Below are 27,413 nucleotides of genomic sequence, written 5' to 3'. Positions count from 1 at the left end.
GGGCAAAGCCAATGAGCTCTTTCTGGTGTCAGCACCCCCTCTGTGAAATGGATGTGATACAAGGTCCACAACACGCAGGATTCCGTAAGCCGCAAACGAGAAGGACATTGTGGAAACAGAAGAGGCGATCATTTCTCTAGCCTGTCAGGGCTTGTTGTTATGACTTACAAGTGGCTTAGGTTGGGAGGGGACTGCAAAATGGGTCCCACCTTCTTTCCCAGCTCCCCACTGTCCTTGCAGACGCTTCGGGGGGCATCTGCCTGAGCTCTCCCACAGGGTGCTAAGTACTCTAAGTGTTTTTTCCTCTGAAACTTTTCCACAACATTTCCATATTTTTGACCTCAAATTTGACTGACTCCATGTCAATTTCTGCTTTATAGTCCAACCCAGAGGGTACTGAGAAAGAAAACAATGATTCAGGCCAAATTCTGCATAGCTGGAAGAAACTACTCCTTACAGATATCCAAGTCTTTACGTATTTTTATAGGACGATACCAATCATAAATAGAAGTTTGAGGTGATCTATGTTTTGCTGGGTATGTGTCCACCCTGACCGAACTGCTTTGTGCTTTAACAAATTCAACAAGATAAAAGATTCCCTTTTCCTTTGAAAATACGACATGTATATAAAGCAATAAAATTTGAAATTTCTTTCTCAAGCTTTAAAGAAGGGCACAGTGGGAGAAAAACTGGACATTGTCTAATCATATACACACATAATATACAAAGACATATACATGCTCACAGCCGACTCGGATGTAACCACTGTCATTTACATTTAGAACACTCTTCCTGCCCATCTCAAGTTCCAGTCACTCACATTCAGGGCCCGGGTACCACACATGGAAACTGGGAATCATTTTTCTGCTCTGCTCAAACTCCAGTCTCTTTAACAGCTTTCCCTATCGGTTCTCCTAACCTGTTCTGCCCATCAGCTTGTTTAAGAAGATTTCCGTAAGCATCCAACCCAAATTCTAGGGTGTGTCTCACCAGAAGCCATCTCTGCATCAAAAGCAGCCCACTGAGCAGTGCCACGGGGAAGGTCTGCCCTGAAGTGACCTGACCCACCTTCACCTGCCCGCTCTCCATCTCTCCAGGACGCTGCCCATAAGGCCCTCTCCTTTTTACAGAATGCATTCAAATCCCAGAAGGGAGAGGGTGCTTCTGCCCCTGGGGATCTATCTGATGAGGTGCACAGAGGCCCAGCTCCTCAAAGCTGAAGGGAGCTTTTAGGCACCTTGCATACAATTATTCACCTGGTAGTCTAGGCAGGTTGCCATGACAATGCTTCCAGAACCTCCCGTATCTACATGTTATTGATACATCCCGTCCATTCAGTAAAGGGGGAAAAAGAACCAGCTAAAGCAGCCCCTGAGCTTCCATCTCCCATCGGCCTGAGGAGTGACTCCTTTGCTTACAGCAGTTGTTTGGTGTAATCCAGACACAGCAACACTGACACTCTTCATGTGGCATGTTTTCACTCAAATGTATTTGAAAGCTAAAAATCAAAGTCCAGCCTTAAAATAGGGATTTTTCTACTTTGCTCTTTACTTTCCCAGGCATTATACTCAGGAGTGACTTCTGCTGCTGGTCATGGAATGCTTTAATTAGTAGCTATGGGCCAGAAAAGGGAGCTCTCAACTCTAAAACCTTCTGTGATAGAAAGGTTAAACATGGGGAAAAGATACCAGGAGTTCCATAGTAACCTTGAGTGATTTCTGTAACACTAGGTACATGTATTGCCAGAGAGAGAAATAAAATGCTTGCTTTTGGCCCTTTGACCAAAGAGAAAAGTTTTCTCCATCCATGTCTTCTAAGGAAAGGGAAAAAAAAGTCCTACCCATTTTCCCCAAATGGTTCTTATTAAAAGGCACTTATGAAGAGAAATAACTGAGGAGCTTGCAGTGGGGACCTTAATTTTCTGCAAAGTCCCACTATACCACAAGCTCAGCCTTGGGCCCTCACAAGGGTGAGCTAGATATTTACATGGTGTCCGACATCAGCCATACATGGGAGACTGAGATGTCGGTCCTCCTTGAAGGATCACCTTTGGGCACAAGGGAAGACATGTTCCTAGTTCGCAGCACGCCAGTCATGTTCTGAGTTGCAGCTTTCCAGCTCTTGCTGCTATCCGGGGAAATAATATGTCAGTGTTGATGCATGACAACACTAAGTCAGAGCGGCAATGAAACAGTCTCCAGAATCCCCAAAGATCACAGGATGCCACTTCCCAAGCCATTATGCGACCGGCAAGCCAACATAACATACCTGTAGGTGATCCCTCCATGACGTGGCCAATGTAAGGGCCTTCCCGAAAGATCGGTCTGTTGTCATTCTGATCAATCACGATGACTTCCAGAGGGACCGGCCCCTCGAGAGTTCTACCGTTGACATCAATGGTCTCCACGAGTAGCTATTGGAGGAAAGAAATTGGGGGAGAAAGAAGGCATTCATTCATTATGAAAATTGAAGTCGGGTTCTCTGGAGAAAGAAAGTAGGTTATATCAGCAATTTTATGAGCCCTTGGCAATATTCAAACTTTGGTCTCAATGGATAGTCACCAGGACTAGAATAGAAACTAAACATTACAGAATAAAAGACAAAGATCAGTTCATGTTAAGTCCCACTTGGGAAATTTACAATTAATTCATCAAATCTGCAAAGGAAGTCCAAAAAAAAAAAAAAAAAAGGAAACACTAAACACCAGCAATCAGTCACAGCTGAGAAAATATGCTTACATTGTTTCTGTTTTTCCAACATCATTATGCTTAAAAGGAATGTTATGCTAATAAAAAGAACTGACTAAGCAGTTATGAACAAAGTATATTAAGAAATAACCAAAAGTGTTTATGGTAATATTTGGGAGAAATTCAGGGCAGTAAGTATTTATAGAGAACCTTCCTGAGGCAAGGAAGGTGCTTGCTGGGGTCCTGAATGAGACCGTGGGACTCCTGCCCACCAGGCCTTTATAATCTAGCAGGGATTTCACAATTCCATACAGAACTACCTTCAGATCTCAAGGCTGAAGAAAATAACATAGAAAAACCAGTTTTACTGTTGCATGGTAACAAGGAATTATGTCGTGGCTTTTCTAGTGAACCATGCAGACTTTATGCTCTCATTTCTGTGCCTGATACTTCCTTGATTTAACTCAGTGGCCACAGTGACACTTCTTGGATATCAGTGGTGGTCCCTGCATTGGGACCCTGTTGAGTATTTCTGTCAGAAAAGGTCTCTGTAGCTGGAATCCTTGGGAAATGGTCTCTGCAATTGGAATCCCAGCACACCTTCTCACTAGTCATGTGACCTCAACTCATACTCTTAATCTCTCAGTTTTATCATCTGTAAAATGGGATCATAAAACACTCATTATTAGGGATAATGGTAACCAACATTATCCAGGGCTTACCGAGGCTCTCTACTATATTAACTCACCTGATATTCACAGCGACCCTATGAACCATTTCTGAGGAGGGAATGAAGCCAATTAGAGGTTAGGTGGTGGAGTCTGGATTTGGCCCTGTGAAGTCAGTCCCCAGAGTTTACATTTTAAACTGCTATAAACAATGCTTCTAGATCATTTTATATAATGCCTGTTACGTAACTCATCTCAAGAATATTAGCTGCTGCTACTGTTGCTACTGTTATCATCAATACTGTTGTCAAAACTAGCCCTAATTAGGAAAAGAAAAGAGAAACACGTTTGTTATACCCCACCTGAATGTGTTATAGACTGGTTTCACCCTTTGGAAAGTCGCATGGCAAAATTCACCGCATCTATGAAGGACACATACTTTGTTCCATTTGGATACCACTCTGGGTTCTATTTGAGACAGGTTGCACTACATACATGGAAATACTTTCTGCAGTGTTATTTCTAGTAATGAAATTACACTGGCGTCCACTAAATGTCCAGTGCAAAAAAGACGAGTTGAATGAATGTGTTTGTAGCAAGATGCTAGAATACAGCCATTAGATAAAATAATTATTCAACTTTGTTGATCTACTTAGAATACTGTGTGAAAACACAAAAAATAGCATGTGTACTATACATGTGTGATGTACACATGTGGACAGAATTTGAAAGTAGTAAGCAAACATGAAACCAAGTATACTTGGGTAGAGGAATTTGTTTTTCATTTTTTCTTTAACACTACTTCATCCTTTCACTAACAAATAACAAATTCACACACACACACACACACACACACACACACACACTTTGATTTCTGGGGTAGATAAAATAATGCATGAGTACCTTAGCTAAGAAGAAATTAAATAGGCAGAGCCTTTTAACATCTGCACACAAAGGAGATCTTACAGAGAATGAGCTTTTATGCTGATTTTTAAAGCTACTATGAGAATACTGCTAAACGAAGAAAATAAAAATCAAGCTTTGGGAGCAATTTCTTGTAATAATGAAGGTCTGGCCTTTTGTCCTCCCAAAATTGCCCAGAACTTGACTTGGCCTTCATCCTGATCAACTGTATCTCCTTAGTGTCTGTCTTTCCATTATGTTGAGCTGGATCTAGAGTCTGCCCCTCCCAGTTCTGACAGATCTGCATATTTGGCAAATGTGAATTGTTCCTCTGTCTTACTTGTGGCTTATGACACTAGCCAAGTCTTGTAGAATGTGGGGGATTAGGATTCAGATGCAAGATGCATTAAGATGCAAGATATGCGGTGTCAATATTTAATCAAAATATTCCAAAATGTCATTATTGGAGGCAAGGATTTTTTTTTAACATCTTTATTGGAGTATAATTGCTTTACAATGGTGTGTTGGTTTCTGCTTTATAACAAAGTGAATCAGCTATACCTATACATATATCCCCATATCTCCTCCCTCTGAAGGCAAGGATTTTTGAGCAACTAGAAAGTATGATAAATCCAGTCTCATGTTAACCATTTCGCTCTAAACTTTGCCCAGAGGGTGGTCCTTCTCCCAGGGATCAAAGCAGAAACTCAGAAGCCACCCTCTTCCCCAAGTGAGGCCTTCTATCCCCAGACACTCCATCAATGAGTCGGGTCTACACTGCTTGTTCTGTCTCCTGAATTTCTCTTAAATCCACCCTCTTCTCTCCAAATCCATCATCATCTCCAGAGATTAGCTTCTGACACTTCCCACCTGGGCCACTGCAACAGGCACCTAATGGGTGTCCCTGCTACTAATACTGCCTGCCGTAATCTATTCTCTAAGGGGTTTGTGATGGTTAATTTTATGTGTCGACTTGACTGGCCATGGGGTGCTTAAATTAAACGTTATTTCTGGGTGTGTCTGGATGAGATTAACATTGGAGTCTGTGGACTCAGTAAAGTAGATGGTTCTCCCCAGTGGGGGTGGGCACCAGCCGATCCACTGAGGGCCTGAATGGAACAAGATGCAGAGGAAGGAGGGATTCGCCCTTGTCTTCCCACCTGAGGGCCTCCACTCCTTGCTGCCCTCAGTGGTCTTGCTTCTCAGGCCTTCAGACCTGGACTGAAATATACGCCATCGGCCTCCCTGGTTCTCAGGCCTTTGGACTTGTACTGGATCACACCACCAGCTTCCCTGGGCCTCCAGCTGGCCCAGGCAGATCCTGGGACTTCTCAGCCACCATAATTGTGTGAGTCAGTTCCTTATAACAGAATCCTACTGCTTCTGTGTCTCTGGAGAAGGCTGACTAATACAGGCTTCCAAGATGCCTTTTCAAAATTTTTATTGATTTACGTCACCCCAGAATGGACACCTCTCAATCGTTTCTCATTCCTCTTACGATAACAGCCCATTCCTTTACTGTGACAAGTATCTTTATCATCTGGCCCCAGCCCACTTCTCCAAACTCACTTCACATCACAAGAGAGCCCCTCTATTTCTCATTATCCAGCTACACTGATCTTTCCTCAGTTCTTCCAATCATCCCATTCCTTCCCAACACAGGTATCTTCATGTGCAACCCTCCTAGCCGGCATGAGCATCCCATCTGCCATCTGGTCAGCCCCCATCCATCCTTCAGATCTCAGATATCACTGGCAGAGAAGATCCTTCATTACTGCTCCAGACTACCTGGGGTGTCCGTGGTTGACACTCCCACGGCACTGGTACCCTGCCTTTATAACACTTTCCATAACACGTAATTGCTTATTTATTTGTGTGACAATTCAACTCATGTCTGCCTCTCCGGCCCCATCAAGACAGAGGTGGGGTGGGTGTTCGTGCCCAACAGCAAATCCCCAAGGCTGAGATTCAGTGCCCGGCACACAGCAGGCACCTGACTCATTGCTGACTGCATAGAGCCCTCCTGAGAAGAGGCAATCCCTCTTTAAGAGACTGGAGTCCAAAATTTTGGCCTCAGCTTTGGCCATCTGTCCTGTCTCTCCATTCCTGGCACACAGAAGCTGACCATCAGTCCCAGGCTCCATGGACCGAAGGCCGGTTGACTCTGTGCAGTCTTAATTCATGAACAAGAACCACAGTGGTAAACAACACCCAGTACATTAAACTGATTACTTGCCTTTTGAAAGAAGGGAACTAACATTTATTTGGTGTCCAATACATGTCTGGGCTTTTTATGTGTTGCCTCATTTGGCTCAAAACAACCTAGAGAAATACCCATTGCAGCAAAACTCAGAGAAATTTAAGTACCTGGTCTATGGTCAAAAGCTAGTTTGTGATCCAGCTGGATCCAAACTTAGATCTGACTTGAAAATTTGCGCTGTCCCCCACTGTGCCCTTGTTTGCTAAATGCTCTTTCATGGACTTTCCTTATATTTTAAAAATTCCTCTTTACTAACTATGTTATTTACTTAATAGTTTTGCTGTACATAGATTGTGACGTTTCACTGATGACTCCTCCCAGGCCAAATTATCCATGAATTCAGGGGTATGGTGAGCTTATTTAAAATCTTTCCTAATACACATGAAAATACATAATGAAACACACCATGAGCCTCTATGTATAATGTGACACCCTGCCACAAGTGACAGGTTGGGAAATAGTATAGCATCAGCCTAGCTACAACATGTTCCCTTCAGGAATGTCACAGACTTTCTGAAAAGAAAAGACTTGGACCTCTTATAAATGTAGCTCTCAAATGACCAAGGTGAATAAAATGGGGAGGGGAACAAGGTATGCAAATCACTCTTTATCTGTTTAAGGCAAAATTACTTTATGCAACACTGGAGACATGAAGGTACCACATGAAGGTACCACGTGAACTAATTGCTCCACTTCAGGGGCCGTGGTAGGTGGACACCAGGTCATTGAGTCCTGTGTGTAGGGTGAGAGGGAGCTTGACCTCTGAAATGGGGAGGAGGTGGTGAAAAACCACAGGAGTCAGAATGGAAGCTACGCTGCCAGAGGAGCTCTAGCTGAAGCACGTAGGGTCCCCTCGGCTACCATTCCTGAACCCCACTTCCTAGGTTCTCGATTCTCCTTCCATATCCTGGGGGTGTCGCCACCAGAAGTGGGAACTATCAAGTCACAACATGCAAACTGATGACTCTTCAAACCAATTACTGCACCATAATAATGGAGATGGGCTGTGCACATGCGTAGACAAGAATCCCTTAAAAAAACAACGCGACACAAACGTAACAAGCCAAATTACAAAGCACGTACAAGCACACTGGCCTTTGGTGTCACAACAAGCTATTAACATCTTGCCCTTCATTTGGCTTATTCTCTTTGCTCTGTTTATGAAAGACACAATTTAGTCAGACAAAATTTGATACTGTGATCTGATCCAAAGGGATGAACTGATGAAAAACAAATGCTACAAGGTTTTTTGGGTGAAGGCCAAAATGAAAACACTGGCTCTTAAAACACAGTATTTTTTCTATGAGATGACCCCAGTAACAGATGTCAAACCTGGATCAATGAGATAAGAAACAAAGTGTGAGATACACAGTCTATAGACTCATGAGTCATTTTGAAGTAAAATAATTTAGAAAACACTTCAGTGACGTTTTTGAACTCTGATAATTCTGCTTTGGGCTAAATATTCAAATGAAGTAAAACATACACAATGTAGTAAATTACTTATTTGAGATGATATAGTTAAACTACTGGTTATCAGTGGAATGCGTGCGTGTTCACATGCTTTTCAACCATATATTTTTACATCACAGAAAATGAAGAGAATTTATGAGCTATACCTCTAACATAATGTGACTCAGTTTCTCTTTTGGACACAGATATGATGTCTCCTACCCAAATGAGTAGGTGCCCTCCAAGTTACCTCTTTGGGACATAAAAACGTTTTCCGACGTGGATGCTGCTTTGAAATACCTGTTTAGGAAATTCTACTTGAACCAATTTATAAGTCAAAAAGATGGGCCTTGTTCCTTTCATTCCAAATACCATCTTTTATAATAGGAATAGTTATAATGCTAGAAATGCAAAATGATAACTAGAAGTTCACTGCATTCAATTAGGGATATACAAATGTCTAACAAATATTAGACAACTCCAGTTATACGTGACTACAAGTTTAGACATACAGATTTACACAAAACCTTGAAACACATATGAAAAATAAGATGCCAGCATTTGCCTCCATAGAGGAGAAGGATAAAGAAAAGATGAGACTCAATGACTATGAAGGTGCTGTGAAATAAGCACCGGGTTCCACGTTAGGGGAATCTAAACTTGATATGATATTCCTGGAAGGCAGTAGAAACTATGTCTTGAGAACCTCAAAGATGTTCATAGCTTTAAAAAAAAATTCCATAAAAATTCTATGGAGATAAAGAATCCCATAGAGATTTTGCATAAGTAGGCTATTGTGAGATTATTTATAACAGATGATCTCCAAAATTAAGTGCCTCGAGTAAAGAAGGCACTGATAGATATTTTCATTGAATTTTTGTTTGCAATTCTCACACCCTCCCCACCTACCAACATCTCATAAAGACCAAACAAGGGTTTTCCACCAAAGACATCCTCCCCGATCACTGAAATTACACTAGACTTTGAATCAGAAAGCCTGCCTTCAAATTTCAGCTCTGTTACCTATAAAGTGGCTGTGGTTGGCAGAATAATGACACTCCTAAAGAGTTTTATGTCCTAATCCTGGAACCTGTGGATATGTAAGGTTACTTGGCAAAGGGGAATTAAGGTTGCTGATCAGCTGACCTTAAAATAGAGAGATCAGTGTGGATCGTCTGGGTGGGTTCAATGTAATTATGAGGGTCCTTAAGAGAGAGGAAGAGAAGCAAGTCTGGGTGATTTGATGTGAGAAGGTACCTGACCAGCCATTGCTGGCTTTGAAGGCGGAGGAAGAGGCCATGCGCCAAGGAGTGTGAGTAGCCACCCAAAGCTGGAAAAGCCAAGGCCTGCTTCATAGCCTCCAGAAGTGAACGCAGGCCTTCTGGCATGTGGTTTTAGTCCTGTGAGTTCCATGTTGGACTCAAAACCTATAGAAGTGCATGATAACAAATTTGTGTTGTTTTGCATTGCTACAGTTGTGGTAACTTGTTACAGCAGCAATAGAAAATTGATACTGTGGCCACATCATTAATTGTTCAAACTCGAACAACTTTTAGAATGAAAGCAGGTACTAACAACAATTAAGGCACAACAACAGGTGGAAATCAAGACTGTCCCAGGCTAACTGGGTCACACGGTGAGCCTGTCTTATTAAGGAACTTCACTTCTCTGTATCTAAGTTGGCGCATGTAACAAAGGATGTTTAGAATGTCATTTTTCTCTTTGCTAAAGGAATAAAAAAGATAAGCGAGTGTGTGTAGCACACACAGAGGAAATTCAAAACAAAGCTTTGTTAGATCAGATGAGGTTTGGTGACTTGGGCATTTGTTCACTCCCAACAGACCTTTCTTTAGACTTTTGCAAATGTGGATACAGTACCCTCGATTCAATTCTTCTGTGTCAGCCATTACCCCCTCAAAATTGCTTTCCTATTACAGTAATCTAGATTTCTCTTTCACACCAATCATTTGCATATTCAAGTTATTTTTCTCAGCTTTATTCATTTATCGAAGTTGAATCTCATTATGGACCAACTCCTGGAGAGTTCCCAGGGAAAAGATATTTTTAGCCTTTTTAACATTCCTCCACCTTCATTTACACAGTTCTGTGTGTAATCTTCCCCTTTATGGACTGGATGTGGTGTTTACAGCTCCCTCAAAAAAATGATCAAAGAGGCAATAAAGGTTTCCTACTTGTTAGATTATTAATTAAAGATCTTGATACTACTATCAAATGTTCTTTGAAAAGCTTGCTTTGCTTAGAGCCATAGTATTTCTTTACTGAATGTGAAATTTTACTTTTAAAGTATGTTTTCCACCAAACATAATGAAAACACTTTTTCTTTCATATGAATGTATGCTCACAACCACGCTGGACTTTGAGGGCATTTTTCTATTTAACTTTTGAAAGTAACTTTAATTATGTGGAAGAAATCTATGCAGATATTCAAAATAATTTTATGTAAGCAGTCTGGGTAAAGTCCCAGTGAATATCCTCTACCCCAAGAGAGGACACAGGCTGAAAATTTTAATTGGTTCAAGTAGAATTTATATAAATCATGGATGTTGGAATTATGCCAGATCCATTAAAGATATGTACAAGGGTTAAGGGGATTTTCGTGCAAAGATGAGAAATACAATACTTTTAAAAACAAAGCTGTAGGAGAAAATTATGGGCGATTTTATTTTCACTTGCCCTTCTCCCTTCCTAAAGTGAAATTCAGAGGAATAGAAAGCAATGAAATACGTTTCTTTCTTTCCTTTTTTTTTTTTTAGTTTACAGATCTGAAGTCATTTAGTTAAATAAGTATTAAAATGTTTTATGAAACATGATTTTCTTCAAAATTAAGGTTGAAATATAAAAATTTAAATTATAACCTAATAAATCCAGATGGATTAAAGTATTAGGAAGAAAAAAGTCTATTTTTTTGAATATTTGAATATTTATGTAATACAGTAGGGAAGGCCTTTCTAAACCAGTATTAAAGGCACAAGTTATTACGTGCATTATTGAGAGGTTAAACTACTTAAATGCAAGTTTCTTATATCACTAAAATACAATATAAATAAACAGAAAACTAAGCGAAATATTTGCATCATGTAAAACAGAGGCCTACTATCCTGAATATACAAAGAGCTGGTTAAAAATCAATAGGGAAAAAACAACAATTAGCAAAGCAAGAAAAGAAAAAAGCAATAAATATAACATTAAAATGAGATGGTTTTTTGCTTATATAATTGACAAAATAATTAGAAAAACCTAATAGTATTTGACAAACTTGTCAGAAAACCAAATCTCATACATTGATGATGATACTAAAACATCTTTCTGAAACGCCATTTGTCAATATGCATCACAAGCCTTGAAAACATGTGATTCTACTTGCTATATGTGTGTGCCAGGGAATAAGGGGTGTTTAGTAACATGTATACTCATTTCAATATTGTTTAAAAATAGGAAAAATTACAAACAACAGAATGTTCTACCTGGATATTGATGAAATAGATTTTGGTATTTGCACAAAGAATACTATATTGCAGAAATACTTGAGGGAATGGAAAAATATTAATGGCATGGTGTTCATTGTATGAATTAAATAATCTAATTGCTAAGTAGTACTACGTGATGAAATTTTTGAAAAACAGGCAAAGACATTACACTATTAAAATTATACTAAAATATTAACAGTGGTTTTATTGCAGGTAATTTTTTTTTTTTAACTTGGCTTCTCTACACTTTTCTGGATTTCCTATAATGGGCATGTGTTAATTTCACAGTTAAAAAAGAATATATAAAATTTATTTTGAAATTGACTACAGATTGGCTATAGTTTATCACAAATGGGGAGTTACGGGAACCTGTTAAACTTTAGGACATCTAGCATCTCTTAGTACTGATGATTAATGGGAAGCAGGGGAACATTAGGTTTATAAGAGATCATTAGTATTATGGTAGAAAACAGAGGGTGGTTGGCTTTTCCCAACTTCACAGGTCTTTGATTTTGGATAAAAAAGAGTCTCATGCATTTGACAGAACTTTATAATATGGAACTTGGTCTCATCAGCTTTATTTTCTGAACCATCACTGTTATCAATGTCTGCTTCTTCTTTGAAGCTTCACTTTTAATCTCACTGATAAATTCTGAGAGCCAGCAAAGAGCTGAGACTCCAAGTGTGGACTTAGGGTTGAGGGAGACTTGGCTCCAGGCCCTGATTTTACTCCTTATCAACTCTGTGATTTTAAACCTATTCAGTTACCTTCCTAGAATCTCAACTTTTTCATCTTTAAAATGAGAGAATGGGACCTGTCTCATGGGGCTGTCATGAGGTAAAATACTTGACGTTCGTAAAGCATTTAGCAAAACATCTGGCACATAGCAAGTGCTAAATAAACAGTGGCTGCCAGCATCCTTAAAGTTTTTTGTGAAGCAAGAAAAATATCCTTAGAACATTATGGTCTTGATGAAGGTTCACAAACTCAAGCATCTCAGGGAAGTCGCTGATATGTTGCAGAAGCTACCTGTAGGAAACTGAAGCTCATTTAGAATCAAGAAGATACACCAGCCTCTTGGTGCCAAGACCTCTGTTCAATCTCCACGTGAGGAATGGATTCAGCCAAGTTCATGGGCCCGCGCCAGATTTCTCCTCCCTCTCTCTCTCCCACCCTGTACTCAGAACCAATGTGACCTGGGGAAGGTGTCAGTGACCAGCTCAGGCCCACACTCTGGGGACTCAGCTGTGAGATGACCTCGTTGTTTTTCTGGCTCTCCTCAGACATCCAGGTCCCCATTGCTGCTATATTGGTCCTGCTGTCTGGGCTTTGGACTGCACGTCCCTGGGTCCACTTAGCCCTCTGGGTTGGCCTCAATTCCTGTTCCACTTTCTCCTTTGGAACAATGCCTAGGATTCCTTGCCCTCCCAGGCGTACCTTTATCACCCTCTGTTTCCAGACTGGGTCCCCCCTTTTGGTGGCACACTCTCATCTCCAGGACAGTGACAGCAATGCTCTCTTTTTTAAGTAAACTTCTTATTTTGAAATAATTTTTTATTTACCTGAAGGTATAAGAAATAACACAGAAGCACCCTGCACCCTTTATCCAGTTTCCCCCATTGGTAACATCTTATAAAACCACACTCCAGGATCGCAAGCAGAACACTGATGTCAATAGAATCCTGGATCTTATTCAGATTTCCTGATTTTTATGTGTATTTGTGTGTGTGTGCATGCACATATGCCTGTGTATTTAGTTCTATGCTTGTATCCATCACCCCAATCAAGATATAGAGCAGTTCCATTTCTGAAAGTTTCTCTCATGTTAGAGAACGATGCTTTTAAATATTAAATTATTTGTGCACCTGTATTCATAGCATCATCATTCATAATAGCCAAGAGGCGGAAGCAACCCAAGTGCCCACTGGTGGATGAATGAATAAGCAAAATGGAATATATACATACAATGGAATATGATTCCGTTTTAAAAAGATAGCAATCTTGCTACTTGCTACAACATGGATGAACCATGGAGACATTATGTTGAGTGAAATACGCCAGTCACAAAAAGATAAACACTGTATGATTCCTCTTATATGAAGTATCTAAAATAGTCAAATTCAGGGACTTCCCTGGTAGTCCAGTGGTAAGGACTTGGCGCTTTCACTGCCAGGGCCCGGGTTTGCTCCCTGGTCGGGGAGCTAAGATCCTGCAAGCCGAGTGGCGGGGCCAAAATTTTTTTCAAAAATTAAAAAAAATAATAAAGTAGTTAAATTCATAGAAACAGAGAGAATGGTAGCTATCAGGGGCTGAGGGGAGAGGAAAAGGGGGTTGTTATTTAATTGGTATAGAGTTCCAGATTTGCAAGATGAAAAGTTCTGGAGAGCTGTTTCACAACAATGTGAATGTAGTTAACACTATGAACTGTACCCTTAAAAGTGGTTAAGATGGAAATTTTTATGTCATTTGTTTTGTTACCATAATTTAAAGAAACCCTTTAATTTGCATGGGAATCACCTGGAAATGTGGATAATGCAGACTCTTGGGACCCAACCCCAGGGATTAGTAGGTTCTCAGCAAGGCTCAGGAATCTATGTTAAGTCATCCTGAGTAACTCGGATGCAGTGGTCTACAGACTGCACTTTGGGAAAACCTACTCTGCAACAGCTCAATTCTCCTCATGTTATTGCCAAACAGAAGGCGCTAAGACCCAACAGAGATTGCCTCTGGTTAGGGCAGGTTGACTAGCAGGGCAAAAGCTTAAGCTTGCTACTTATGCATAAGACCCTTACAGTAATGAGCAACACACATAACTAGGACCACTTGGCTTTCATCACTGCCAAGATGCAGCTGAGTGGTCCCCTTTCCTCTTCCCCATTGTTTCCTTAAGCATTTCAAACTCGGACACTGTCTTTGCAAGAGAGGAATCAAAATGAGCTCCTAGGTGAATGGTGGTGTAGCTACTGAGTTGAAGAAGACTGTAGCCCATCAACTCTTTCCCCAGGCCCAGTCCATCATCTGGTCCTGTCATCTGTACCTTCTCTCCTCAGAATCTGACCATCTCTCACAATCTGTTTGTTACCCTCGGGCTGAGCCACCCTCTCTCACCCGTGTTGCTACCAGTTCTCTTAATTGCTCTCTCTGCTCCTGCTCTTACACCCACACTCTGTTCCCAGGTTACCTTTAAAATGAGAATTGGACCTTTTGCTCTTCTGCTTCTCAACCATCCCACACAGATTGTGTCCAAAGACCTCACTGTGGCCTACAAGTCCCTGGCATGAACCGTAGACGCACCTTGACCACATCTTCCATCACTCTCCCAGAATCCTTCAGTCCAGCCACACATTCCTTCAAGTTCTTCGAGCCTGTTAACTTCCATTCCAGGGTCTTTGAAAATACTGTTCCCTCACCTATAAATACTCTTTCCCAAGAAGTTTTTGGGGCTCGCTCCTTCATTTCATCATTCACACCTTCTGTCAAAAGTGAGGCCTTCCTTAACTGCTTGATCAAAACTAGCCATCCCTCCATCACTGTCCAAACCTTGTCCCTATGTTGTTTCCAGGCTCTTGTTACAGGCCTACTATGCAGTCATTTCTTTTATCTCCACCACTCCTACTAGGAAGTCTGCGTGCGAGGACAAAGAGTGCCTGTCTGGTTCCCACAGCACAGTAGGACAGTGCCTTCCACATAGTAGGCTTTCAATATATGTAACAAATGAACAATAGATGAGTTGAAGGCTTTAAGTTTACAGGGAAGTTTCTTTTTTCCAGAGGACAGATCAATATACAAGAAAGAAATAACACCTATCTTTCAAGAATTCCTTGAGGGTGAATCCAGCTAAAAGGCACTGCATGAAGGATTCAACAGAAGCATATTCTGCCTATTTCAGAGGAAGAAACCAAGTTCAGTGAAGTTGTTACAACTGTCTAAAGTATGCAAACATAGTTTACATGGGATTATTCACTGTTTGCCAATGACTGATAGAAAATTATTTTGTTCTGACACACATATTACTAATAAGCATATTTAAATGAAAGAAAATAAAGCAAGTGGAACTTAACACAAATCCTAGCTCGCCAAAATGATCCCATCTGTCCCTGCCTTTATAAATGAGGCAAATGCAAGTTACAAGAATTGACTCATATTTCTTACATAAATCCCCCTTTACCATTCTTATAACCTTAGCTCAGCATCTCTTCTCTGATTTTTTGCTTGTGCAAGAAAATGCCTCATACAGCCAGACATGACTGTGTCATCATCAGATGCATCCTGTTAGATTCTTCTGGATTTCCATCCAGATTGCTCCACCTTTTCTCCTTCGGCCAGATGCCCCCACCTCAGCTTGGTGCACAGGTTCTAAGCTTCAGAGTACAGACCGTCCACTCTGCATCCACGTTGCAGTCAGCCTGCATTTGGCTTTGTTCTGGGCCATCCAGCTTCCCCCTGGCAAAGAGACTCCCAACTTCCTCAAGCATCCTGGTCAGCCCAGAATGAAAGTGCCAGTGCAACTCATTACTTTGCTGATGACATCCCTTTCTGCATGCTTCTGGGCCTGCAGAGACGAGTAGGTGTACAGCTCTCCCTGCTACCTAGACGGTGCAGCAAATGGCCCAGGAAGCATGACACTGCTGTGTGAAGGGTAAGCGCTAGCGAGCCATAATTTATCTGCCATCTCCCTTCTCTTATGAGTTCTGTTACGTTGAACCACAGGAAGCTGCAGAGTTTGTAAGTCAAAGATAATCAAATATTGGTGATTCCAGCTCAAATGCGGCCTGCTGTCTGTTTTTGTAAATCAAGTATTGGAATACAGCCACGCTCATTCATTCACCTATTGTCTAAGGCTGCCTTCACATTAGAACAGCAGAGTTGAATAGCTGCAAAAGAGTCTGTGTAGCTCACAAAGCCTAATGTACTTATTATCTGGCCCTTTATTTTTATTTTTTTTTTTAAGATTTTTTTTGATGTGGACCATTTTAAAAGTCTTTATTGAATTTGTTACAATATTGCTTCTGTTTTATGTTTTGGTTTTTTTGGCCGCAAGGCATGTGGGATCTTAGCTCTCTGACCAGGGATCGAACCCACATCCCCTGCACTGGAAGGTGAAGTCTTAACCACTGGGGTGCCAAGGAAGTTTCTATTTGTCCCTTTAAAGATAAAGTTTTCTGACCCATATTCTAGAACATTCAGTGCGGAAGGAGGAAGCAGAAAAATACCCAGGAAGAAATAAGAATTCTGATGTAGATGATAAGCCCAACTTGACACCTGGACATCTCTTTAACTAAACTCTCTCATTATTTATTCATTCAACACATATGTTTGTGCCCCTACTATACCTCGAGTTCTGCACAAGGTCCTTCATTTACAATAGTTTAAAAACGGAGCCTTAAGATTTGTTTTTAGCTCATCTAGAGCCGCCACCATTCAGTGGAATTAAATTAGCATTATGTAAATAATTATTAAACAAGGAAGGATGTAATAAGGAGATCCCACTTAGACTGTGGGTGGGGGAAGCTGAGGGAAGGCCTCTCTGGGGGAAACTGACAGGGGAAGAGGAGGGAGAGGGTGTGAACAGAGCCTGCACCTTTGAGAAACTTCACAGAAGCCAGAGGGACTGAGCAGATGAGAAAAGTGGCAAGAGTGACATGGGCTGGGACTGAACAGGTGGGCAGGGCCAGGTCCAGTGGGGCCTTGTAGACGATGCGAAGCATTTTGGTCTCTTTCCTCAGGGTGACTTAGCACCTCTAAGACCCTCTCATGGAGCCACTTGGAAAACACTCTGGCAGCTCCTCAAATGGTTAAGCACAGAGGTACCACAGGACCCAGCTAGGTCACTTCCAACCATACACCCAAGAGAAACGAAACATAGGTCCACACGAAAACAGGTACGTCAATGTCCATAGCAGCATTATTCATAAAAGCCAAAAGGTGGAAACAATCCAAATGTCCGTCAACAGTGAATGGATAAACACAATGTGGCCTATGCATACAATGGAACATTATTCAGCCGTAAAAAGGAATAAAGCACTGTCACAGGCTACAACATGGATAAACCTTGCAAACATTATGCTGAGTGAAAGAAGCCAGTCATAAAAGACCATATTTTTTATGATCCCATTTATATGAAATGTTCAAAATAGGCAAACCGACAGAGGCAGAAAAGTAGACTGGCGGCTGCTTAGGGTCGGGGAGGAGGAAGAGTGACTGCTAAGGGGGACAGGGCTTCTTTTGACGTGATGAAAATGTTCTAAAAATGACTGTGGCGGTGGTTGTCCAGCTCCGTGAATATACTAAATGCCATTGAATTGTATACTTTAAATGAGTGAATTGTATGGTGTTATGACTGTTAAAATATCATTTGTTAAGTGGAGCACAGGGTGTCAGATAGTGAGCCATGGTTCAATGACAGACCATGAGAGAAACTGAAATAGAGAAGTTTATTACTCACAAGTCCTGCAGGAGGGGCCCCATGGGGAGGTCAAGGCAGAGTGCAGACAGAGAGCAATGGGACCTGGGGTGAATGCCTTTACTTAAGTAAAGAAAGTGAAGTGGTGTCGGGTTCCTGGGCTAAGGCCAGACTGGCAAATTCAAACCAAAAGAGCAGGGTTTTGGTAACTTCACAGGGGTCTTATCTAAGAGGTGAGCAAGGGGAAGGCCCTGGGACTCAGGGGAGAATACGGAAGGCATGGGCTGCTGGGGAAGTCACGCCAGGAACTTACACACGCCTGTGACTCTGCGGGCTGTTTTCTAGGGTGGGCACCTGTACTAGGACCTGGTGTCAGGTTAAGGTCACTGCAGGCTGCTTGGTCAAACAAAACAGATGCCAAGGAGGCAGCAATGCCATGGAGTAGCTTAGCTAAACTCTCAACATATGGTGTGGGAATTTACACCTCAATAAAGCCATTAAAAGTGAAACCTCATATGGGTCAGGAGGCAGGGGATGGTGGTGAGGGAATAACTCAGATTTGAATTTTAAAAGATAATTCTAGAAGATGTGTGGAGATTGGACTGAAGGGCCCAAGAGGGGGTTGGGCAGTCTGGTTGGGAGTCTTCTGAAGGGGTACAGGGGCAAGTTGATGATGGCGTGCCCCATGGCAGTGATTTTTTGTTAAGGAATAACGGTGAGGAAAACTCGAGTTTATTCAGAACATTTAGAGAATGGTAGGTTCTACTTAACTTTATTTTTCGGAACCAGGGTTGAGAGTAGGAGATTCTGGTTTTAATCCTGGAGCTGGCATAGCCGTAGCGGTTTGGGGCCCCTAGGCCAACCATCATCTCCCTTCTCTCATTTGCAAAATGGAAATAGTAACACCTGACCTACTTCCTTCCTAGGGCAAATTAGATAAATGGATATAAAGTTATTTTTCAGGATAGAGCAGTATGTTTAGAGCAGTATGTTCCATGTGTATGTCAGGTTTCAGAGAATTAAAACTCAAGGAAAAACACTCAATACCAGCTAAATTAAACAAAGTGTAATCCTTCTCTGAAAATTCAGGAAGTCGTTAACTCCCGAGGGGCTCGGAATCACTGCTACGAATATAGTGCTTAATTATAACCTGTAGGTACTGAGAAAGTAGGAGACGGTCCTGACATTATAATGACTGTAGTGTCACAGGCTAGATGAAGCTTTTAAAAATGAATCCATTAGTAAAAGCAAGTCTAGATGCTGCATCCTCTGGCATGTTCCTTGACACAGCCAGAGTTAATGCCTCCTTGGGTGCCCTCAGCTCCCTGCAGAGACGCCGGGCATTGTTTGCAGGCAGGTACTGCTGTGACCCTCTTAGACCCTGAACTATCTGAGTGTAAAGATTGGTTTTGTATTCATCTGTCTCCCCAGTTCTAGCATATATTAGGTGTTCAGTATTTGTCGACTGAATAAATGAAACCGATCAATCAGTCAATGAACAAATGAACAATCTTTGGACAATGAATGTACCAGAGGGCATTTGTGCTTGTGTTTTTGAGAAAACAGACATGAGCAATACACCCAAAGCTAGACATTCACTTACGCTTTCTGTCTGCCACATCACTACTGAAGCAAAGACCTCATCGCAAGATGCCTGCGTCTGCCTCACTCATCACTGCCGTCCCCGCGGAAGGCAGCCAGCACTGCTTCCGCTGTGCTAAAGTGCTGCTCCAGGGAGACTCAGGCTCACAGGCTCTAATCTCACCTCCAATCTCATCGACAGACATAGTGTGTCTGTAGCCAGAGGCCTCCGTTTCATCCCTCAGATGTTTCTGAGCCCTCTCAATTATCCCAGGGCTCTGGGCCCCTCATTTTCCTGAGGCCGGTTTTTTTTCACTAAGTGAATTTCCGGTCTACAGCCAGCCATGCTGAAGGTCCTGCCCTCTCTGACTGCCTTACCCAGCTGATCCAGAGCCCCGAAGCCAGGCCTCCTCCTGCTGGTAACCCGTGGGCCGGATCTGGTCCTGACATATTCACGAGGAGTTAGTCCTTACAATGTTTAAAAACTTGTTTCCCAACATCTTAAAGCACGAGTGTTTAAATAAGATTCCAGATTCCCAGATTTTCCAGGAAAAAAAAAAAAAGGTATTACAGCCTAGTGGCTATCATTTCTACATGGCAACCTGCTAAGATGGCAGTAACTCTCATTTAAACAGTTCTCTATTTCCCCCTGGTTTTCTCCCCAAAACTAAGGCTGAGTGAGACTTTATTTCCATGCTTTCCCTGTGGTTTTCTTATACCTGCACTCATTTGCAATAACTTCCTAAGTCATGGGTATTCGTGCTCATAACACCTGTGACCAGTGGGCTCCAGGCGAATCTTCACTTCCTTTCAATTCCAAAGTTAGGAAATCTTTCTATAGTTTGGATTCAAGATGATGTTTGTCATTTCCTTTTTTCCTATCTTAGCATTTTGTAAGAAAAATAGCTGTGTAGCTGTTAGCAGTCAACACCAATTTAAATAATTCCATTGCCAATGAATGATGTGTGACATGCTTGCAAACTGATCAATTTGCTGTGCTACTAATTAATTCTGTGAAATTATACATTGCCAAGAGCTTTCTGGCCAACTTTGTAAAGAAAGTGGTGTAAGACAAAGTCAACTTTAGAAAGGTAATTTCAGGTGAGCTGGCCTAAATTAGCATATTAATAATGGACCACTGTTCCACAAGGGATTGATGCCTGTTTCTGCAACTTCAGGCTGAGCTCTTTACAAACTAGTTTTCAAAGCGATAAGGTGAGACGGCAGCAGGGCCCCTTACTTTCAATCTCCTTCTCTTTGGATTCCACGCACTTTGTCAATGAACTCTATGAAATGTTTCAATAACCTTCAGTTCTCATTACAGTATTACCTGGTAACATCATATGGCTTACATTTCCTTTAGCACATTTTTAATAATTTTGAACTTTCTAAAGACTTCAAATTCAAACTAAGATATTGACTTTGGGATATTTCTTCTTTTCAGATTTATTCCATTACAGTTCCTAAACCCTTGCATTCCTAAATCAGTTCAGTAACTTTTATTAACCCAAGCCAAAAATCTAACAGACTCCAATTTGAGGCTGTTTGGCTGGAAGTGATAGTTTTTTATTCTCATTCCTCATACCTGGTCCACACCCTCTAATGTGCAACTGAAAACTGTTTTCTCTAACGGCAGGAAAACCTCAAAAGTAGCTGGATTTCTTACTTTTTTTGATTTCCAGCACTGCTTATTTGAAAAACATATCTTCAGAGTATTTCATCACGAGAAAAATCACTTCTCATAGAAATAAAAGAGGTTTTTTTTAAAATGTTGTTTGCTTTAATTGAGGTGAGCGGGACAACGCTCTCACAGGTGATAAACATTTAAAAATTATTACCTGATTTCTGTCATTTGTTCTGACCTATTTGTTTTACTGCTAAATCAGACAAATGCTTCATTCTATATGCAGCTTACCACACGCTAGCAATGTCTGGGTCTCAAAAATGTCTACTTTCCCCAAATGGATCTTGGACGAGAAGTCCTGTTTCTTAAAAAGAATATATAGTCCAAGATGGCCAAAGTCCAACCTAAGTATGACCAGTTGTGCCACATGCAGTGGTCCCCAAAGCCTAGTTCCCATGCCTGTCCCCTACTGCTGGTGGGCGGCACTGATCACTTCATTTACTTAGAGTGTTTGAAGATTTTGAATGAGCAGGTGAAGAACTGGAAACAGCTATCCATTCAATTATCCCTTAAATTTTAACCTTGACCTGATCATTAACTTAGAGCCTATTATAGCTTTTCCTGTCCTTTCATTCTTAAATCCATCAACAATTTCTTTCTCTTCACCCGTCTTCTCCCTTACCTGACACTTTTTTTTTACAAATTTATTAATTTATTATTTATTTTTGGCTGCATTGGGTCTTTGTTTCTTCGCCCCTTGGAGGGAGGGGGGCTGGGGGGACTACTTTACATTGCGGTTGTGCGGGTTTCTCATTGAGGTGGCTTCTCTTGCTGCAGAGCACGGGCTCTAGGCGCGCGAACTTCAGTAGTTGTGGCTCCCGGGCTCTAGAGCGCAGGGTCAGCAGTTGTGGCGCGCGGGCTTAGTTGCTCCGCGGCGTGTGGGATCTTCCCCGACCAGGGCTTGAACCCGTGTCCCCTGCACTGGCAGGCGGATTCTTAACCACTGCGCCACCAGGGAAGCCCGACACTATTTTTTTTTTGTTTTTTGCTTCTCTCGTTCTGTTACAGCTTTGCATAGATGACATGATGTTTTATGAAACTTGCTTCACTCCTTTATCACTTGTTTTGTTTAGTAATTTAAATCTTATTCTTCTTGTTCTTAATAAAAAATATTGATGATTACAATATTTTATACTTCTCCAAAAAGTAAATCATGAAGAAATGATTTACTATTCTCTGATACTCAATTCATTCTTTTTTTCACACACCCAGGAACAAAAAGGGGTGCTCATGCTAGGACAAGAGGAACAACCTCACTGGAAATAGATTCACCTACTTTCCATCCATGTCTTTGATGACTTCTGGGGGGTCTACTTTGCAAAGAGTAAAATTGGGATGCTACCTTCGCCAGGCAGCAAACAATGGGCAATGAACAGAGGGAAAGTCAAAGAAAATTCTAGAAGTCAAGCCCCTGACACCAGAACATGCAAAGATTTTTAAAGGAGAACAGCAGTTATCGTGTTAGTAGGTAAACATGTGCACCAAAATAAAACATATCCTTCTCAAGTGTCATCAAGTGACAGACAAGAGGCAGGGAAGGAGTGTGACTTTGTAAGATGCCTGCCTAGAGAACCCTTTTGCATCCTGCAAACCGTGCTTGGGCACCCCTCTCTTGCCAAAGTCTGCCTATACTCTGCCTTTATATAGTTCCATATATACCTTAATGAGTAATGACTGAATAATGATTTTTGGTTTTGATTTTTCTTCTTGTCTCTGGGGACCCTTCAGAGGTAGGGACAAGGTCTTACCCATTTCCGATTGTTAGTATCCAGCACAGGGTCTGGAACAATCATTTGGATTGGACCAAATGTGCCCATAAGATGCCAGCAGTGACTTTGAGAGAGAGGTCGCACCACCATCTGACCCCTGACAGAGAAAACCGCTGGTATACAAGAGTACCACCGCCTGGCCCTTTGTTCCTGGCAGACAATCCCAAGGTTCAGGAGGACAATACCAGAACGCCGCAAGCAACCCCCTCCTTTGATTTCCATGAAACCACACAAGGAAGGTGCTAATGCAGCAAACTCACTGAGCTGGTAACTGTCTCTGAGCAGGAGTCAGGGTGCCACACTGGGATTACTGAGCTTGCTTTCAGGATGTCCTAGAGGCCGAGTTGGAGCCACAGAATGAAAGCAGCAACTTGTGTTAAACAGACAGAATCAGAAGGTTTCACTTGGGATCTTTCATTCAAATCAAACCTCAAAAGGTTTTGATTGTCTAAATTCCGTGTGAATCCCTAGCTTATCGCCTTTAGATGATGAAAGAGAGATAACTCAGTTTTAACAGTAGACATGACTTTTAATCAACATTTGAAGGTCAGACAGCCTCCAAATGCTAAAGTTCACCGAAAGGGTACACCAAATGGGATGATCTAAAACTTAAAAAACAAAGAAAGGCGGTGGATCAATTTCCCCAGACAACTCACATCCAAGAAAACCCAGGAAGAGCATCCTCACCAGAAATGAACCCCACATCACCTTGTCTCTTTCAACAACAGCAGCAGTAGCGGCAACTTACGTTTATTAAATACTTGGTACGCTTTAGACACTGTATTATCATCAACATTGTTATCTTTTCAACCCCTCCAATTACTCTGTGGGACAGGTACCTTACTACCCCCATTACACAGAGAGGAAACTGAGGCTGATGGCTGCTGCCTCCAATGATCTCCCCTTTGGCTAAACTCCAAATCCAAACATAACAGAAGCGGTGTAGACCACCTAGGAAGGGACTAGGACAAAGCCTGGGCTCCAGTCCCAGCCGTGGTACTTATCAGCCGGGTGACCTTGGACAAATTACTCAGTCTTTTCTGGGCCTCAGTTTCCTCATCTGTGAATGGGGGCATTGCTGCTAGACAGGACTATTTGCACCTCTTGGCCAGCTCTCACTGCCATGTACCTCCAGGAAAGTTGGAAGAGTATACAGCCTGACCTCAGTGACTTTGGACTTAGCCATGCGATTTGCTTCGATGAATGAAATTCAACCAGATATGACATGAGCAAAGATGTTAAATGTGTTCATGTAGCTTAGTTTGGCCTCTTGGGCTTCTGCCATCCATTATGACAGGGCTTCTCAACCTCAGCTTTATTGACATTTGGGGCCAGATAATTCTTTACTGTGGGGGACTGTCCTGAGCATTGTGGGATGTCTAGCAGCATCCCTGGCCTTCACCCATTAGATGCCAGTAACAACCCCCTCCTCCCAGTTGTGACAACCAAAAACATCTCCCGGCATTGCCAGATGATCCCTGAAAACCACAATCACCCCTGATCGAGATTCACTCTGCTATGTTCTTAGAGCTGGGTGGTCACTGGCTCAAGGAGAAAGCAGCAGCACCCGGGACTTACTGGAATCTAAACCAACCTGGAATACAGCCCAGCACAGATGAACCTCAGCTGACCAGTAGGTATGGGGACAAGAAACATACATATGTATTGCTGTAAACCACTGCGATTTTGTTGTGCAGTAAAAACCCCAACTAACAGTCTTGCCATGAGAACAAAATCAAATATATGGTAGACTTCCAGGCAGAGGGCATGCACTGCTGGTATTTTTAATATTATTAGACTCTGTTCAGAGTGCCAAATGTAATGAGTTCGCCTGTGATGCATCTCACCTCTCTCCTGCAGAACTGTCCCCCTAAAGCCTTTTCAGCAGCCTTCACTACTCTGTTCCAGGGACCACATTCCCTAGTTCATCTATGATTGCATCCAACTACCCTCCACCTGCCCGACTCCCCCCTTGGAGCCGGTATTCATAGCTAGGCTGATTCCCTCCAACTCTAGGTAGTAGCCTTGACTGTCTTTGACATTGTTCCCTTTTTCTCCCAGTTTATGACAAACTGAAAATCCAGAGCCTTGACACATATGAAATACTTTAAACTAGATCCCCATTGAACTTGGTCAGCGTGCCAATTACTGTGGTAATTATTCAGTATTTGTATGTATGTTTTACTATATGACTTCAAAATATTAACCTCTCACAAGGGCAAAGACCATTTTCTGTCTGTTTTTCTATGTTAAGCCAGAACCTACCACAGTTCTGGCATGGAATCTTGGCTGACTGGATGGATAAATGAGTAAATGAGCTGAAAGTACATACACCCAGCATAACAAGAACACTAATAATGTAGATATAAATTGATGGTCACCTAAGAACCTTGTTTGAATCCACAAGATTCAAATGGGTTACCCAGAGTAAACATCACTAGGTAATATGAAAAGAAACACTCAGAGCTCCATGATAAAGAGAACACATTGAGGAAAGGATCAAAGTTTTCCTAAAGCTTAGGTTGTTTCTTTCTTTTTTTTAAATCCAGAGTTGGTAATACATTCAATGTATTGTTTCCCTCAATAGAAAATCTTTCACAAAGCATAAATGGGCAAGTACATGTCTGTAGGTCCTATGTAGTATTATTAAGCCAGACAACACCTATCACCACTTATTCAGAGAGAGGAAACAGTGATGTCAAAGAAACAATTAGCACACACACAGTGGTGTTGGTGGTGAGCTTTAAATATGCATAGCTCTGGCTCCAAGGTTCTGTGCTATTGTTTTGGATTTACTTCTTTGCCCCCTGCACAAGCTAGCTAAGACATCAAAGTCACCTTCAGATAAATCAATTCCACCTGTATGTAGTTCTCAGTGCTATGGACCTCACTTTGCTAAAGGACCTAAGGGTCTGCTTTGGATCCAGCAGAAGTGCTGAATCTCAGGCTTCCACGATGATCACAATTATAAGGATCATACATGGAAAGGCTCCCTTTGTGGTGGACATGCTTCCGTATTCTGGAACTGTCACTCCTCACCGTTGCTCTGTAACATCAGCAGGAGGGCCCATTTTGTGGTTGAGGGCAAGTGCCTTGCCTGAGGACACATCGGGGGGACCGTGGATTCAAGCTCTAACGCCCTTTCTAAGATAGACCACGCTGCCCAGAGCAGAGACTGAAGATGAGAAGGAAAATGCTCAAGAACCCACAGGCAGCATCAACTAGCTGTGTACAAACCCCATTTCAGGTACAGGGCCCCAAAGCTCTGAGAGTGAGGTAGTGTCTTATGCAACATTTAGGACATGAATTCAACATGCGAAGTGAAGACTACAGCAAAACTTCCTTCTGAAACCAGTAAATTCACGCAGAAAGTACAGAAGCATCTCTCAATTTTTTCTCTATTGTTGGAACAGACAGCTGACCTTCCGCAGAGCCCCAGATGAAGTTGTGGGCTTATCTCCATAGGGTGCAGATGACCAAAACGTACCATATCTCAGACGCTGGACTCACACCCAGCTTTGAGATACTCTCACTCTGAGACCGCAGCAGTGGTTCAGGCTGCTCCTCCCCTCACTAAGGGCAGGGGGCTACTGAGCAGAAAGGGGAGGAAACACCCACACAACTGACATGGTTCTCTCTCTCTCCATGTTTCCAAGCAAAATATTTGTCTTTGCATAAACTCGGTGTGTATATGATGCAACTACCCCCTAGCGATCTGGGGCTTGGATTTTCTGCCTGTAATGAAGGGCAGAAGGTGTCCATTGTGTGTATATTGTTAGAAAGGGCTATGTAAAGGTGAAGGGCAGCTGTGTGATTTGAGCAAATGGAAATGGCTTCAATAACCTGCACAGCTGAACACACTGACATGCAATCTCGGGGGAGGTACTACCCAGGATGGGGCATACTGACCACATTTCACAAACCAGCCAGGCTCCCCAAACCCAAGAGTGGCCTCTGTCCCTGAAACCATCTGACCTAGCTTTACGTGTCACCCCAGCTATCCTAGTTCAGAAAATTACTTCTCTTATTAATCATCAGTCTTGTTTTTAATGCTAAATCATTCTGATATTTCTCCTGTACATTTCTCTAATCAGCTGTTAGCCATTAAGACACATTGAGAAGAACAAAAATATTCAGATTTTTGTGACTCATTACCCCAGTTGGGAAGATAATTGGTTAAAAAAGAAGAAGAACATGGAAAACATTATAGATTGTCAGTTTCCTAAAGTGTGGTGGTGGGGTGAACAGAAGTTATTAAAAATAAATAATACTAGACGCAACACGCATAGCCCATTACACTCGGGCATGTTTCTGATTAGGGCAATGCCAGACAACAGCTCTTCAAATGAGATCTGACAGCAGGTAAATTACACTGGGTAAGGGGTTAAGCTGATCCACAGAACAACAATGTCTTGATCATAAATAGGATTTATGTGCTGGAAAATACATTCCATCATTAATGCAACAGATGAATGAACTGAAAAACATCATATTGCACCACAGTTTTAAGTAGCTTA

The 27,413-nt window shown here is 41.9% G+C and overlaps 1 protein-coding gene across 2 annotated transcripts in view; it reads right to left on the bottom strand.

The window, feature by feature from the left end:
- CDH13 (cadherin 13) overlaps positions 1-27,413 on the bottom strand; it is a 1,030,526-nt gene that overhangs the window by 381,936 nt on the left and 621,177 nt on the right. For both annotated transcript variants that reach the window (XM_082439035.1, XM_082439036.1), the window contains exon 6: positions 2,269-2,413. In XM_082439035.1, the coding sequence (XP_082295161.1) occupies positions 2,269-2,413 (145 nt within the window). The remainder of the gene's footprint in view (positions 1-2,268; positions 2,414-27,413) is intronic.

The sequence above is a fragment of the Balaenoptera physalus genome, assembly GCF_965194825.1.
Source record: "Balaenoptera physalus genome assembly, chromosome: 19".
Classification (NCBI taxonomy): domain Eukaryota; kingdom Metazoa; phylum Chordata; class Mammalia; order Artiodactyla; family Balaenopteridae; genus Balaenoptera; species Balaenoptera physalus.
The sequence above is the reverse complement of the archived record's forward strand: the minus strand, read 5'-3'. Positions and strand labels throughout refer to the sequence as shown.